The 13,092-nt window shown below is 40.6% G+C and overlaps 1 protein-coding gene across 1 annotated transcript; it reads left to right on the forward strand.

Moving 5' to 3' along the window:
• Positions 1-5,182: 5,182 nt before the first annotated feature.
• LOC103720220 (transcription factor TCP15) lies at positions 5,183-7,974 on the forward strand. The gene has a single exon (XM_008809826.4). The coding sequence runs from the start codon at positions 5,990-5,992 to the stop codon at positions 7,097-7,099; it is 1,110 nt and encodes a 369-aa protein (XP_008808048.2). The 5' UTR covers positions 5,183-5,989; the 3' UTR covers positions 7,100-7,974.
• The last annotated feature ends 5,118 nt before the right edge of the window (positions 7,975-13,092 follow it).

The following is a 13,092-nucleotide window of genomic DNA, read 5'->3' on the forward strand; positions in this document are numbered from 1 at the left end:
TTTTTTTTTGTTCTTTTGGCTTGTTGCACTTTATTTTCCATCGTTCCTATAATGATAGAGCATTGAAGGCGCTCCTCTTGAAGTATGGGGCATGTATGGGATCAGAATGTGAAATGGGGTTTGAATCTCAAGAACCTCTCGATTCAAAAAGTCTTTTGTATTATAGCTGCGAGGACAGATGTTAGTACTCCAATATAAATAATAATTAAACATTTTCCAGCAAATCGGTCGCTAAAGATACCCGACCCAGCTCAATCATAAAAGGCCACCTTTATAACTTGAATCAGGTTCTAAAAAGAAAAAGTAAAACTTGAATCAAGTCAAAGCTCCCATTCAACCAGAGTCTATTTCAAAATTTCGGGAAAAGCTCTTCACCTGAACAGTCGAACCCAACCAACATAGGTTAAAACATCCAAACCCAGGCCTGGCTCAAATAGTACCACGTTAGGTCAGTTTTGGTCACCCTTTGGCTAAGCTCCTCTTTATGCCGGCCATGCATGAATGCATGCACATCACAAGCATTTATCTGCCAAGACTTTTATCCTTTTTTTTTTAAAAATCCGCCGAGACTTTTATCCTTTTATCCTTTGGACACCAGGACATGCGCTTAATTATAGGAACTCTCTTCCTCTCTCTTGATGTTGATGGAGGCATGGAGGTGAGAGCACCGGATCCGTGGCTGGACCCGGAAAACCTTATCATTAGTGCTGGCGGGCAGCCAGTTATAGTCCGGAATACACGGGCGGGCCCCACGTGGCGGATGTGACTGAACTCGGCGTGCCAGTTTTTGTGAGGGCGGGTGACGTGAGCCCTAGGGATCCAGCCAGGAAGATTCCAACTGTCTGATGACGTGGCGTCCCAAGGCCACCCACCACGGGCCGTGCCTCCGAGAAGGACATTCCCTACCTAGCTGGACCCTGGGCCCCACCTCTGCGCTGTCCCCTTTTAGATGTATAGGCAGTGTAGCTCGGCTTCTTTGGCTTTTAGACCTCGTGGCTCATCATTACACTTTGTTTACAACTTGTTAAGTTGGCAATAATTATGATTTTGGTGAGGGTTTGTGACATGATTTTGTTTTTTTATTTTTTGTTTTTTTGTATATAAGTATGTTTTCAAGAAGGGCTCGGCATGTGGGGCCTAGTGACCTTGATGTATCTATGCCAGTCTTGGTAGTTTTTATTTTGGCACTGCTAGTGAGTTGACATTGGAGAGAATAACTGTCGCCCTAGTGTATTATTTGAGGCAAATGTCTCTCACTGACAAATTTGATATTTACATTTGAAGTAATGATTAGTTTGTATGTTGCTCGCCAAGTTACACTTAGACGTATGCCATGCTAAGAAATATTAAATTGGAGACTAATGTTTTGAATGCTTGAGGAGGTGCTAGCATCAAAGATGACACCTTTGAATAAGAAAATAAAGAAATCTAACTAGAAATGGAGATACCACTGTATTCAAATTATATGTCTGCAGCATTTTTGTTAAGTGTAATTATACTTAATTTTGTTAAAGTTTGTTTGCATTTGAAATGTTTCCATTAGCTGGTTATAGGAAAAAAAAAATCGGTATGGAGGATCGACAAGAGAGCATGCTAGCATTTATATTACTGCATTGCTTGAACATGCAACACCTAAATCAACACCAACATCTACGATGTGAATTATTATTGCATTTTTTCTAATTTTTTAGAAATATTGTGGTCAAAGGATACATAGTATCCATCACGTAGAGGCATGTCTAGACACTCCACATTCAATTGGAACAGTAGGACGAACGTTGCTTTCAAGCTTGCATCAAGTCTGCTTTCGATCCTTATATGGTGAAATGCAACTTCCTATGTCAATGAAATGTTCTCACTAAACTTTTAACCTTTTGCATATAACTTCAGATGATAGAAAAAGCTTTCCTGAAATTGACTATTTTTCTTTGCATGATAATTTAAAAGGGAAAAAGATTGGGGTGGAAAGGGTTTACACATATGTTACTTGCATGTTTTGATTTCCTATTTATACATGTGTAGGATCCTTCAAGCACCCTCATCCATATATGCAATAGTTTATACAAGGCATTATATATATCACCCATGCCTTTATGCATGCCTGGCTCATGGATCCTTTAATTCAGGCAATGCAACTGCATAATTTCAATGTGAATCCTATGTATGTCATGCACAAGTTCAACTTTAGTGTAATATTTATGGCCATGGTAAACCTGAGGTTTCTATGGAAGAATGTTAACTAGACGGCCTATGTTGCTAGAGATCTGTTGATAACGATCTAATGAGGCAGACGATCACCATCTACTCTACTTTTTTTTTCTTTTTTAATACAGATGGAAGCTAGAAGCCTTTTAATCAGATCCAACACTTGCTCCTTATGGGGCGATGCATTGCTTGTAGCTTTTTCTAAATTGTTCAACTATCAGATTCAAACTAATTTTGTTGAGGATTATCTTATCTAATAGTCGTTAGGATTTCACATTGATATTTACAAGTCTTTCATTGATCAATTGGCTAAACCATCGCGAATTCTGGATATATCTTTTTTAAATTATATATGACTAACATACAAGTCTGAGCTCATATAGAAGGAAAACCTAAAACAAAAGTCTCAGCTCATGCCATTCAATATTACTTTAATTATATAAAAACTTGTACCATAAACAGCTTTGCTTATTAAACAATTGGTGTATCATTGTTTGTTAGTTTTTCTCAATCATTAGTTATGAGAAAACTTCCATGATGTATTCTTTATACTTACCAAATTTCTTGACGTTTTGGACATTTATGTGGGGGCTAGCACAGTTTATGACATTTCAAATCATGTCATTATTCTACATGATTAATGCAATCTTGTTATTTCTTGCTTGCTTGTTGAGCCCCATTGGAGGAATCTTCTTATATTTGATTTCCTCTTGCCTCGGTTGAACTTGGAGTGTTGGCTACTAAACATCCACACCCTTTTCCATTCCCTCTAATTCCCCTACCATCCCCATGCTCCCTTAAATTCTGGTTCTTGTCCCCCTTAAGACCCCAATCAATTGCCCCATCTCTTTGTAAGGGAGGGATAGGAGCATAGGAAGGCTATGTATAAATTTAAGTTTTAAAGCTAAAATATAGATTGCCATCTTTCCTCCCTTTTTTCTATCCTTTTAAAAATCTTGTAATTATCTTAAGACCAATTAGTCTTTAGCAACTAGTACCATAACCTTTAAAGGAGAAAAAAAATAATAATTAGCGATAGACTGAGCACTTGGAACATTGTTACTGCCCAACTAACAATCATTTTTTTGTTTTCTCTCCATTGGTTTTGATTCTATTGCTACAAAAGTTGCGGACTTCCTTATTTAACACCCTTAAGTAAATTACTAATGATAGCACAAGGGAATACTAATGTTTTGCATAAGGTCCTTAAATAAAGGAGTATGTTTATTACAGATTACGTGCTATATTGGAAGGATAGACTTATGCTACATAGAGGATGAGTACTTCTCGTGTTTATTAGGATATTTCATGCTACGGTACCAATAGCAAAATTATATATTGTATGGGAAGGACTGACTTATGCCACATAGAGGTGGAGTACTTCTCATATTTATTTAGAGGCAGATTTCTTGATGGTTGTTAGATGATTTTTGGATCCACCTCTTGCTGATGCCAGACTCCATCCACTTTTACATGATTGCTAATGAAGGATATGTATCTTGCTCTTTATTAAGATTTTATGTGTTTACATGACAGCTAATAGTGCTGCAGACCGATGATAAGCTATGTGGCAAATCATATTGGAACTACACTTTGGGATTCTTCAACGCACCTTCTGCCTTAATTTTTGAATATTTCGTTCTCTGATTTCTGCGAATGTGTCTACACTCATATTATTTAATTTATCCGACTTACCAAAAAGAAAGAAGCATGTTTCATTAAAAAAGCATTGTTTGGGGCCCTACCAACATCAACTTGTTCCCACAGAGTATAATTGAACCACCTTTGGCACAAGTCCATCAAGTAATGGACAGTGCACAGTTTGGACATAGATTATTGGACGTGGTAGGAGACATGTTATTGAATTTCATTTATCACCATAATAGTCCCATTTGATGACCAACATTTATGTTTCCATAACCCCTCTCCAATTTGGCACCAAAAAAAGAAAAAACCTTGGGGTGACATGTTCTAATTCATATGGTTGAAGGGCTACTGATGTATTGGAAGAAAGCCTTCCTGCAGAAAGTGGACCACAATTCATTAATTAGAAAACAGCAAGCGTCACCAAAAGAAAAGGCGGGCATTCCTTCCACCTATTCTCCCACCTCTCTCCCATGGTAGAACAGCTCCCGCTACATCTAAGCCAATGGCCGCAGCACATAACCATCAAGACGATGGCCAAACCCAAAAAGAGAGCACTACAAGGAATACAAGGATAGGAGGAGGAAGCCAAGATTTAACACATCAAAAAGTTGGATGGTTCTGAAGTAGTCTTGTAGCTCATGGTTTTGGCAACTTAATTTGTCAAACATGGGTCTTATATATATATATGTATAGGACGTTAACCAATAAAATTTAAGGTCTGAGATCTTATGACAATGTGACCCTAGGGTCCATGTAGTATCTTTTTGAGCAATTAGAGTCCATGTAATATCATTCCACTTGCCACTACGAGCATTTACAATTGACTCCATCCAGAGTTATCCTCCTCCCGTTCGCATGGAGTTCTTATATATTGACCCCACGCACTACTTGAGCCTTAGCTAAAAGAGGCTTAGGAACCACAATCCCAGCCAAGGGGAGTTTGGAAGGATCTCATCCTGGGATCCCCGGCCATGGTTAGGAAAACAAAGGCAAAGGCAAAGGCAAAGGCTAACGGGGAGAAGGCAGCAGAATGATTACTGATATGGAGGGGGACCCACCAAATTATCTTTTCTTTGCAGTCTCTCGTTTTTTTGACTTGGTAAAGGGGCCCACCACGGCCACTACTGTCTTTATGGATTGAATGATAAAGAGCACCGCACGTGGAGTCTGAGCCAAGTGACTGCCCCGCCACAGTAAAAGGATTGCGGAAAAAAAAAAAAGAGAGGAAAAAGAGAAAGACCTGAAAGAAAAGAGGAGGGAAGGAGGGGAAAACAAAAAAAAGCTTAGTAAAGCGAACATTTCCCCCAAAACCATTGCTTTCCATGCCACCATATAATTTCCACTCATTGTATTTGTTGCTTAAAGTTTTCCTTCTCCTCCCTTATCCTCTCAAGCCCCTTCTCCTTCTCTCTTTAGAAGCATGTAAAGAACGGAGCTGTTAACTCTCTTCTCTATCTATTCCTTATTCTATCTGTACTGGCTTAAATTTGAACTGGGTGTCCTACAATCTCCCCAGAATAGTTGGCTCTCTCTCTATCTCTCTCTTCATCTACTATCAATTAATCATCCTTCTTTCTCCGCACGTCAAAAACTTGAACTTGGGTGTCCTTCAGGCTCTCTCTCTCTGCTCTCTCCCTCTCGCCCCCCTCCCCCCACCAATCGATCTATTTTTCCCTCTCTACACAGATCACACGCTTGGGTGGAATAGCTTGATTCTACTTGTTTGTATTGACAGATTCTTCTTTCTCTACCTGTTTGATCGATTTTCCCCATACCATAGTTTGATCTCTCCGCCCCCCTTCCTGATCATATCCACACACACACACAGAAAAAAGAGATTGAATTAGATGTCCTACCCAAACTCCATAAAATGGTCTCATCTCTCTCTTTCTCTCTCTCTCCCCCCTCTCTGATCCCTCCATCTCCATAAATTCATGAAAATTGGAATTTTAGGTGTATCATCCTACAAACTCCACCAACGAGCTAGTTGGATTGCCTATCCTTCCCTTCTCTCTCTACAACGTAAGTACTTGAATTGGGTCCCCTGCAAGCTCCTTAAGAACTTTTAATCTTATCTCCTATCCTCCCCTTCCCCACACCCATCAAATCAGAAACCATTATCATGGTTTGATCCAATATGGAGGGCGACGCCGCCGGAGGATCCAGAAGGCCCAACTTCCCCCTCCAGCTCCTTGAGAAGAAGGAAGAAGACTCCTGCTCCAGCTCCGGCTACCCGTCCCTTGCCATCTCCTCCGGCCCCTCCACTGCCGCCGGCGGCAGCGGTGGTGGTGGCCACGAGCTCGCCGTCGACCCCCCACGAAAGCCAGCCCCCAAGCGGAGCTCCACCAAGGACCGCCACACGAAGGTCGACGGCCGGGGTCGCCGCATCCGCATGCCGGCCCTCTGCGCTGCACGGGTCTTCCAGCTTACCCGCGAGCTGGGCCACAAGTCCGACGGAGAGACGATCGAGTGGCTCCTCCAGCAGGCCGAGCCTGCCGTGATCGCCGCCACCGGCACGGGCACCATTCCCGCCAACTTCACCTCCCTCAACATCTCCCTCCGCAGCTCCGGGTCCAGTGTCTCCGCCCCGTCCCACCTCCGCGCCGCCAACTACTTCAGCTCTCCCTCTGCCCTCGCCGCCCCTCCCCTCAGGATTGGCGGCTCCAGCTTCCTCTCGGAGGGCCCGTCATCGTCCTCGTCATCCTTGCTCCTCAATTTCAACTCAGGCAGTTGCATCGCGGCCGACCCATCATCGGACGCCGACCTCGGCAGCAACATGCGGAAGCGCCGGTGGGAGCAGGAGCTCCATCATTATCACTTGCAGCAGCAGCAGCAGCAGCAGCAGCAGCAGCAGCCGCTGCAACACCAGATGGCGGGCTACGGCCAGGCAAGCCACGGCCAGATGCCGGGACCCTTGTGGATGGTGACAAACCCTAGCAGCCAAAGTATACCAAGTGGCGAGTCGTTATGGACGTTCCCACAGATGGGCAGCGCCGCCATGTTCCGAGGCTCCATGTCTAGTGGGCTACATTTCATGAATTTCCCTACCCCCATGGCTCTATTGCCGAGCCAGCAGCTAGGCCTCGGCTCCGGCGGCAGCGGAGGCCCCGGCGAGGGGCACATGGGAATCCTCGCGGCCCTCAACGCGTACCGGCCACACAGTTCTTCCGAGCCGATGCCGACCGGGTCCCAGCAAGCCCATGGCGGGGGGGACCGGCACGACACGATGAGCACGAGCGACTCGTAGGTTCGGTTGGTCTCGCGTCCATGCATGCGATGATGTTGCTCTCCCTCTTTCTCTTTTCTTCTTCTTCTTCTTCTTCTTTAATCCTATCATTTTTCTATCATCTTTGAATCTCATATTTCTGAAGTATAAAACATGCTCGCAATACATCATGCAAGCCATTCTTTTTTGTTTGTGAGTGAGACTCTCAGCTAGGGTTTCAGTGAGGGAGGAGAAGAGTGAGTGAGTACTGATGAGTTCTTTTTTTCTTTTTTTTTTGAACTATGGTGGTGAGTCTTTGGTTCAACAAATTCAGTGCTGTCACACAATTATCATATTCTCAGCATATCATTGTTCCTCGTTTCTCCATTTCCATTTCCATGGTTGGGAGTATTATGTTCATGAATCTTCAACCAACCATAATATACTTGCAATGCATCCAGACGCTTTTATGAGTGAGAGAGAGGCCATTCAGTTCAACGGAAGATAGAGATAGAGAACAGCAACGAGTGATGACAGCACTCAGAATAGAAGGAACCTGAAGTTCCTAGCCAATGAAGACCACAAGACCCATTGAGTCCAATAGTGAGTAACTTAAAATTTTAGCTCATAGCATCATCCGATCAATGATTTCGTTCTCCTAGAATGGGCTTCTATGGTTCTTTCTAGAAGTAAGACACATAAGAAAGTCTTTTGTTTATACTTCTTATCTGTTAATACTCATACCTACTAGGTATGAGTGTTTTAATAGTCATTAAAATAGCATTGAAGGTGGGGGGAGAGAAGTTCTTGGCACAAAGGGTGCCTTCTTTATTCGAGTTGTGCGTTGGTGTAGTGGTTCCAGGGTGTGAAAGCTGAATGTGAACAAGAGAGCATGGAAAAAGCCCAAATGGGTATAATACAATGGTGTAGCTGTCGGTTGTTGTTCTGTTCCATATTAGAGCTGTCATATGTTGAGCTGTGATGGGTTGCATTGAGTAACCCTAACCACATAAGCGGTCTTATCCTTTCGGTCTCTCTTTTAAGCTCTCCTCTCTTGACACTCCCTCTTCCAACAATGATAAGAAAGAAAACTGGACCACTTTCAGGAGTTACAGTCACCAATTCTAGAGAGAGAGAGAGAGAGAGAGAGAGAGAGTTCTGAGCAGATTTAACTGGAAGCATCTTTAGGCCCGCCTTGCCATTACTTCTAAGAGCTAGGACATTGCTTATTTCTTTTGTTTTTTTCTGGTAACTGCTTAGTTTTGTTGTTAGCTTTGTAAGGAAAACAGCAGCTTTTTTTTTTTTGATAAAATATATTTTAGATTTTAGGATATTATACTTGGGCATGATGGATTTACACGACTATATATCGATCGGCTACTACTGATTAATTTTGTGCTGGTTTTTTTATATATTTAGAATAATTATTTATTTTATGCAAGGAATGCATTTATATCACTAAGATAAATAGTTTCTGAAGGTCCTGTCTTTTATCTCTTTATGCATGTTCATGAAGTCTCTAACATGTCAGCACTTTACTGTGAAGCGTATATTATTTTTTTATGGCATGCTTGTAATGTTTATAATCCCTTTTCTGGAAAAGTTTATTTCAAGTTTTCATCATCATCTGATTTTTCCTTTTTAAAAGAAAGTTTCGTTTCAGTCTTTCAAGCTTTCTTCACCTGTGGTTGTAATTCTTTTTCCCGAGATTGCTGCATTATTTATGTGCGATGGGATCATGATGGAAACTAGTATATTGGGTTATGAAATCCATGTAATTCCTGCTCACCTGAGAGGGTAGTATAAGGTTATAAAAATATTGTTTCTTGAGGAAACAGGCATGCGCTAGCTTTGAGTTTTAGAGACTCTTGTCCTCTAAGAGAGACTAACCCCAAAAGCACCTGCAAGGAGTATATGATGCCCAATTAGGCAAGTGCCTTGATTATTATATTTGAGATGCTTATCTTTCATCAAGGCAAAATTAGTTTGCTCCTCTTGCATCGAGGTACAGTAACAACACTCTCTTAGAAACCATGGCAACATCTATATATATGTGCTTATTGTAGCATAGAGCAATACTTTGACCAAATTATTCACTGTTTTTAAGGAAAAAGAGAGAGAAAAGTTTGAAGCTTCATATATCATTGTCTAAGGGGCTCCTTTACATTGGCATTCTACGGTTTTTCATCTGCACATTTAGTGGCGACTCTGTCATAGCTACAAGTTTTCCTAAAGCAACTCTCCCCCTATCCCTCTCCCCACTGGTGCACACAGACAAAATAGTCAGCCCAAATGCTAATGCATCATGCACCAAAACAAGATATATGAACAAAATATTCTTGTTTCCAAAATGCAAAGAAGAAGGGATCGCCATTTGATTTATGGATTTCATATTGCACGACAAATAACTTGTAAGCCAAAGAATACATGATTAATTGATTTGTATGTATGATTTGCACTATGTATAGAGCTACTAAAATAATGCTGGCACTTGTCAAACACCTTGGAAACAAAATTATCTGATATAGTTTTTTTTTAATTTAATCCCTGAAAACTGTAAAAACCTTTCCTAAAAACTGATTCTCATTCACTTTAATCTCATATTCTGCAAATTTAAACTCAAATTTGAAATTAAACGACTAGCACAAAAAGGAAATTGTGGAACTTGGTAAACTTCAGAATCAGAGCCTGCCTCAAAGACATGAATTACTCTATCCATGCCCCTAAAAAATAGTCAAATTGTAAAATAAATGCTCTAAAAATCCTAAATGTGGTAGAATTCATGATTTGCATCATTATTGAAGAAGCTTGACTAGATACTCCTGCATGGACCATTTGGTCTCCCATCATCCTCCTTTGCCCATCTCTTGATTCGTCAGCACTCGACCATTTACATGGGAGTCAATTTCCAGTACTCTATCAACTTTGATGCATTTTGGGTGTAACTTGAAACGATTTATTAAGAATTACTTTCTACGTAGATCATAAAGCTGTTGAACAGGTGGCCTTCCAATTAACATACAAAAAAAAAAAGGAGAAAACTATTAGAGATTCTCAACTATGGCTTTTGTCTCTAGCTAAGAGGCTAAAGAAGGATTCTCTCGTTCCTTTCTTCTTTTTCTTTCTTTTTTTTTTTTGAGAAATCCATCATGTCAGTGTAGGAGGTTTTGACAAGCTCCGCCTACATGGACTCCAACCTTGTTTTTATTTTCTTTCATTTTTGCTTTTGTTTTTAGTTGGTGTGAAAGTTTAGGAGGTTTTGACAAGCTCCGCATACATGGACTTCAACCTTCTTCTTCTTCTTTTTCTTCTTGTTTCTTGGAACAATAAAATGGTAGGATCACATAAACTCATCTTGCCTATTGAAAAAAGAAAAACGAAAATGCCTGAGAAGACTGAAGATCATGGGATTATGCATGATGGTGCTCAGGTGAAGAGCAAAGAAGAAAACAATTTTGAAGCTTTAAAATGTTGTACATCTATGTGAATAAGGTCCTTTAATTCAGGGATGGAACCACTTGGAAGGAAACTTTTTGCAATAAGTATTACGCCAACAGATAGCACAATGACAAGCTTGGTAACCATAACTTTCTGCCTTCAAGCCTTGCTCCAACTACTTGGGGCTGGTTTTATAAGTTCTCACTTGCCAGTCAATAACTCTATATCGTAAATCCTCATTGTATTAGAATTCATTTCATTGTTTGATGTGCTTTGTACAATAAGCTGTCCAAGCAATATGATAGGTGATGGGAACTCCATTGTTCTATATTGTAAGTCATCTACCCTCCATCTTTTCCATCCAAATTTGGAGTGGATTTAGGTTGTGACAATCACTATAATTTCGAACTTCATTGGAGATTTGGTGATGGGAATATACTAATTAGTTATGTTACATTTTTTCCTCAGAAAATTATGTTATATATTATATGATTGTTTGTTATTAAAATTTTTCATTTGGTCATTTAGTTATTGAAACATTTGTGAATAACTAATATCTTTGATAATTTAACGATTTGCTTATCTTTTTGGTCTATGACTGCAATTGCCGAGCTATAATACACTTTCTTAATCCTCCTTTCTTATGGGATTGTACATGTTCCCCTCCACATTGCTTGAATGAAAAAAGTTACATTCCATTGACATAACTTATCCTTCTATCTACTTGCGGTTGTAAATATAGATTCTTCATGCTAGGAGGACAGAGACCGGTAGAGTGTAATTCTTAAAGGAATCCTTTTAGGTTGATAGCTTTTGAACTAAATGTAATATAATATCTTGAGATTTGTGATAGACTATGGTTTAATATTTAACTACCCTTTCCCACATGTGATGCATATAACTGAATTTATGGATTGCTATGATTGCACCACTTGTGATATGTCCAACATATGGAAGTTTTTTGATGGATGGTTATAAGTACATTATCCACTTTCCTTCTTTTAATATTTATGCATGAGTAATGTGGCACATGTTTCCATTATATGGCATGCTGAAATTTAAATGAATTAGGTGAACAATCCATATTTGATATAGACCTATGAATTGGCTTGTGTTATTCAATTAGAAGGGTATCTTGTTTAGTTATACTTTAAGAGAAGCCATTTTTCAAACTAAAAAGAGTAATCTAGAAGAAAGGGGTTCTCATGAAGAATTAAAAGAAGAGGCGAGCACATTACCTAGCACACAACAACTCCTTGTATATAGTGAAATTAATCTTTATGTGTGCAAATGTTGTTGGTTTATACATTGGTGGAGGGGTTATAAAAGATAAATTCTATTGGATTTTTTTTTTCTGTGAACTAGGATGGGATAAATCCTGGCCAAAACTGACGACAAGATTCAGACCCAAAAATGTTAGTATCAAAGACCAAAAACTTTACCAACTAAGTCTCTTAGCACCCTTAATTAATTCGAAAGCCTATTGTAACTACACTTTCCTATATGCTAGCATGTGGCATAGTTGATGTACATACCCAATTCCATTGATATCCATGATCTCATTACGCACAATACAATCTCATTCAAATATGTATTTGATGGATAATTATTAACATGATTTACCACTATTTTCTTTGATGACCCAAAGATTGATTCATAGATTGATTTTGATGATCACAAAACCTTGAAGTATAGATACTAATGTTTATGTTGCAAGGAGAAAGATATTTATGTTGCAAGGAACATAGCAAGTTGGAAGAACACAAGAAGGCCTCTAAAAGCACTCAAGAAAAGTTGGAAGAAAGCTACAAGTTATTGGCCCAAGTCTCAAGTTCAAAAGATTCAAATTGGAGGAGCAAATTCAAGGAAAATTTAAAAGAATAGTCTTCGAGTCGACTCCTGAGGAATTCGAGTCGACTCCAATGCTTGGCGAGTCAACTCGAGAGTAGAACGAGTCGACTCCAGGGTGTAAAAGGCAGAAAAGTCAGAGAGGGATTTTCGACCCTGAGATTCGAGTCGACTCCTGAGGAATGCGAGTCGACTCCAATGGTTGTCGGGTCGACTCCAAAGAAAGCGAGAGTCGACTCTCAGTGGTACACAAGGGAAAACTCAGAGAAGCAGTTTTTGGACACTGAGATTCGAGTCGACTCCCACAAAGTCCGAGTCGACTCCAAAGACAGCGCAACCCCAAGACAGAAGACGGTATTTTCGTCTCTGAGAGGCGAGTCGACTCCAAGACAAGTCGAGTCGACTCCAAGGCAGCGCGGCTCCAAAATACAGAGGATCAGTTTTCCGACTCTGAGATTCGAGTCGACTCCCAGACAGCTCGAGTCGACTCCAAGGCAGCACTACACTAAGATGGCAGAAGACCAACTTTCGAAAACTGAGAGCCGAGTCGACTCCAAGGAAGTTCGAGTCGACTCCAAGACTGGACGAGCCAAAAGACAGAGGATCGGGAGTTCGGACTCTGGGATTCGAGTCGACTCCCAGGATAGTCGAGTCGACTCGAGAGGACAAAATTCAAAATTGGATCCACGGACTTCAGTGGATGAGCCGACTCCGAAATTGCCAAGTCAGCTCCAGAAGTTGGCGAGTCG

This window comes from Phoenix dactylifera, chromosome 6, assembly GCF_009389715.1.
Source record: "Phoenix dactylifera cultivar Barhee BC4 chromosome 6, palm_55x_up_171113_PBpolish2nd_filt_p, whole genome shotgun sequence".
NCBI lineage: Eukaryota > Viridiplantae > Streptophyta > Magnoliopsida > Arecales > Arecaceae > Phoenix > Phoenix dactylifera.

Excerpts from the sequence above, each read along its gene's own strand:
- LOC103720220 (XM_008809826.4), top strand. The coding sequence starts at position 5,990 with ATGGAGGGCGACGCCGCCGGAGGATCCAGAAGGCCCAACTTCCCCCTC.